Source organism: Charadrius vociferus, unplaced genomic scaffold (assembly GCF_000708025.1).
Source record: "Charadrius vociferus isolate BGI_N301 unplaced genomic scaffold, ASM70802v2 scaffold128, whole genome shotgun sequence".
Lineage (NCBI taxonomy): Eukaryota > Metazoa > Chordata > Aves > Charadriiformes > Charadriidae > Charadrius > Charadrius vociferus.
This window is the reverse complement of record NW_009649443.1, coordinates 155,669-159,758: the sequence shown is the minus strand read 5'-3', so window position 1 is coordinate 159,758 and position 4,090 is coordinate 155,669. Positions and strand designations below refer to the sequence as shown.

Below are 4,090 nucleotides of genomic sequence, written 5' to 3'. Positions count from 1 at the left end.
CAGCGGGAAACAGACCCTCTAACCCTGACCGTACTTGTTTTACATTGAAGATCCTTTTCCAGAAGGTTTCAAACCAAGGAGCACTAACTATATAGGAATTCAAAATAACAGGGCCACCTTCACATTCCGGCACCCAGTCCAGGCCACACTCCTCATCCCTCACACTTTCTGCTGAGGCTGCCAACAGAGCTGACAGTTTTGGGAGGAGGATTTTGGAACGCGACCTTTAAACTCATTTAACTGGGGGCATCAAAGAACCAGTGCTTATAATCCCAAAACCTACTGAAAAAAATTCCCCCTGATGTCAGCAGAAGCTGCAAGTTAACAGCAGCGCTCAGAAATGGAGTTAAAGCTCAACACCAAATGATGCTCTCTATGACCAGGATTATGAGCACAACAGACACCAGAGAAAATGGGGAAATAACCCTTCCCAGGAGACTGCTAGAGCCAGAACAGAATCTTGCTAAGGACATAAGTCATTTTGGGGAAAATTTGGGGAGTGGAATTGTAGTTTGAATCTGTTTCTCATCTCTGTCTAGTTTTTTTTCCCACATACTAATATTCTCACAGTGTCGTGTCTGACTGGAGCAACAGCTGAGTCAATAATTCAGCATGTCTCTAAAACCCCTCATCACATATCAGCTGAGAGAAAAGAAAAAAAAAAAAGTCTGTACCATCTCCAAACCAATTTGGCAGCTGGAACTCTGCTGAGAGAGAGTGTTTGTGGGAGAATGCAGCAGCAAAGCTTCCTAGCAGAATAGCTGTTAAATTCCCCATGCTGGCAGTACAGAGAGGGGGACAGGTTTTAAATAACCAAGATATCCTGTCCCCAGCCCCTGCTGTTGACACAGCTGGCCATGTCTGAGCGTGTACTACAAATAATGCAGCGTGCCCAACCAAAACTGCAATGGCGAGAGCAGCAGGTCACATGAAGTCCATCTCTAGAACAGTTTATGTTATACCACCACCAGCACTGGCCCCATCTGCCTCCCGCCAGGCTCTTATCTCCATCTACTATTTCCTTCGTTTCTAGCTTCTCATTTAGGGATCATATTTAACTCCATTAAGTCACCTTGTGGGCTAGGTGTAACTCAAAATAGCCAAGATATCAGCAAAGCACTTTGGCGTTTTGACTTGCAACTTCTGCTTCGATCTTTAGGCCACACTTCATTTTATAACACAGACAAGCAGACTGAAAAAGCTGAAAGAATCCCTGATAATATTATCTTCCTGTCACCACCCAAAGCTAGGCTACCAAAAACAAGCCCAAAAACCCCAAACCCCTATCCTTTTTGCAATCCAGACAGGGGGCTTTTTTTTTTTCCTCTTTGTCTCAGAACAAAAGACTTATTGCTGCCTCCAAGAGTTTTGCAAGGGGATAAAGCAGATCCAGAAATTGCAAAAATCCTCTGGCACATCTGCAAAGCTGATCTGTTAACAGCACTATCCTTCTGTGCTGTCCCTTCTGACAGCAATACTCCTTTCCTATATTGGCTATAAAATCAGACTGGGAGATTAGGCTGCTGAATCTCTGTCTTTAGAGGTTTTTTTGGCTGCACAAATCTACAGTTCACCTCATCTATTGTCACAGAAAGCTTGCTTCAAGCAAAAGGATGGACTAGATGACACCCAGAGGTCCCTTCCAGCCAACATCCTACGACTTCATGGAAACTGAGGTGAATAGATCCCTGTCAATAGATAATTTTTGATTTTCTGCCAGAGGTTCCTGCACTCAACAGGCTACTCTTCCTGCTCGCGGATGCGAACCCCTCCTTCCTGCCTCACTTGGCTTTCAGCAATTGCAGTTTTGAAGTGGGCTTTGCCACTGGGTACCCCCTTGACCTGGGCAGCTCACCAGAAATATCCCAAACGCGCACAGTCTGATCCAAGCTGGCTGACACTACCAGGTCCTCAGAGGGGTGAAACTGGGCACACATCACATAGTGGTTGTGTCCTGTCAGCACGCTACAACAAAAAGGACAGAAAATACCATTTAAACATAAGATATATTAATACACATTCCAATTTGCAGCAACAGCAATGAGCTCAGTCTTGGGAAGGATGATGAGGAAAACAGGATTGCTAAATGCGACTCTTCAAGAGTTAGCATGACTGAACATTGAGTGCATCGGCTCTTACAGAGAGCATTCAAGGGCCGACTTTCTGACATCAGTATCTTCACAGGCTTCAGCACTGATGCGTATTATTTTAAACCTCAAAACATTTTCCACCAAACAACACGTGAATATACGAACACAAGTCTAGTGGCGTCAGAATAAACGAGCAAAGACAAGACTGACGGAAATATCCACAACTGATCAGTTCTCTTTGTCAGCTCTATTCCTTCAACTAAGCACGTTTTCTGCTGAAAACAACAAATGAAAACAGCTTGCCCCCAAACCACACAGTTATTTTTTTCAAGCACTCGTTGATTTTACCAAACACAAGTTCTGGACTGCCAGTTCCAAACCCGAATGGTCTGGTCATCAGAAGCACTCAAGATCCAGGGATATTCCTAAAAAAACAAAATATTCTGAATATGAAATAACACACACCCCAGTCATTTCCTCCCCACACAGTATTATCCAACTGTCCCCAGGAATGACCCTTTTTAAGTCTTATTTAAGATCTTGTAGGCAGAATTTATGCCTCTTACGCCTCTACAGACGGCCAATGTATTTGGGATGCCCTTATGCAAGTCCAGCACAATTTATTTAGCGAAGATTCCCATCCAGGGAAGCAAAAGGCAGATTCCCTTCCACACACAAAGGGAACAGGCACCCATCACTGGGGTAAGCAGGAGGGGAGCTTACGTGGTGGAAGAAGGTAGTGCGAATATAATCCAAGTGCCCAAGCAGAGTGAAGAGACAACGGCGCAATTTGTAATTCCAGACCTGAACAACACAGAAGCAGAACAATGACATTATGTGCCACCGCCTGCCAGATTTGTTTGTGCTTTCTCATGTTTCAGTTCACCTACAAGCCTTTCTCTTTCATTTTAAAATACTTTTCTAACGCAAGCTACGAAGAGACTTCAACTCACTGCAGTTAACTCCAATGTTTCTGAAACAGGAGAATTACAATTCCCACCCACCATTTCCCACTCACCCATGCTCTTTCTCATCTTTTAACCAGTTTATTTGCACATTCCCTTCCCTGGATGATGCCTTTTAGAGAACAAGAGCTAAAAGGATAACATTTTACCTTTATTTTGTAATCATCACCTCCAGAGACAAACAGAGGCTGCTGTTTGTGGAAATCAATACCTCGAACGGGTCCTACAAATAGAAAGAGCAGGTTGGACACAGCAAGATGGCCAACAGTTGGAACAGTCTCTTGTACCACTTAAAGATACAATTTGCATTCCTTCTCACTCCTGTTGCTATTCATAAATTAAGAGCTTTAAGCCAACAATAAAAAGTCATGTAACAGCCTGAGATCCCATTCCCAAACCTGTTCTTTTCCATCAAGATGCCTGCAGTGGCTCATCCCAAACCACCTAGGCCCTTCAAATCTCTATTTACAGCTTCATTTTCACACCAGACACAAAACCATTACCACATTTTATACATGCACAAACCACGTTTAGAGCCAGCAAACCACCCGCAAAGAAACACAAGCTAAAACAGAGAGAATCTGAACTCAAACAGGCAGAAGGCTCAGCAACACTTCAGCAGAGCCTCCCTTCCTCCTCTCGCACCCCAGTCTTCCTCCCTAACAGGTCCCAACACCTCCCCCGCCCCGCACACTGACCGTCATGCTCGTCGAATTTGTCGATAAGGGTGCACATCCGATAATCCCACAGCTGGATGACGCCATTGTGCAGGCTAGTGAGGATCCACGGCCGCTTAGGGTGAAAGCTGAGCCCTGTCGAGGCACAGACAGACGTGACAGGGAGGCCTCCGCGCACTTAGAAGCCCTGAGGCCCGGGGGAGCCCTCCGCCCCCCGCTCAGGGACCCCAGGGGCGAGCGAGAGCTCCCGGCACAGCCCACCCGGGTCCCCCGGTCCGGTCCCGCCGTTACCTTTCACCCGGGCCGACTTAGTCTCGAACTTGGTCAGCATCGCCCTCCACCCCGGCGCTCAGCACCG

General features: G+C 46.0%; 1 protein-coding gene across 2 annotated transcripts in view; it reads right to left on the bottom strand.

Moving 5' to 3' along the window:
- COPA (coatomer protein complex, subunit alpha) overlaps nucleotides 1-4,069 on the bottom strand; it is a 22,377-nt gene extending 18,308 nt beyond the window's left edge. For both annotated transcript variants that reach the window (XM_009889517.1, XM_009889519.1), the window contains exons 1-6: nucleotides 4,024-4,069; nucleotides 3,754-3,867; nucleotides 3,205-3,278; nucleotides 2,814-2,894; nucleotides 2,439-2,515; nucleotides 1,856-1,965 (exon numbers count right to left, since the gene is read on the bottom strand). In XM_009889517.1, coding sequence (XP_009887819.1) covers nucleotides 1,856-1,965; nucleotides 2,439-2,515; nucleotides 2,814-2,894; nucleotides 3,205-3,278; nucleotides 3,754-3,867; nucleotides 4,024-4,063 — 496 coding nt within the window. In that variant the 5' untranslated portion in view covers nucleotides 4,064-4,069. The remainder of the gene's footprint in view (nucleotides 1-1,855; nucleotides 1,966-2,438; nucleotides 2,516-2,813; nucleotides 2,895-3,204; nucleotides 3,279-3,753; nucleotides 3,868-4,023) is intronic.
- Between the last annotated feature and the right edge of the window lie 21 nt (nucleotides 4,070-4,090).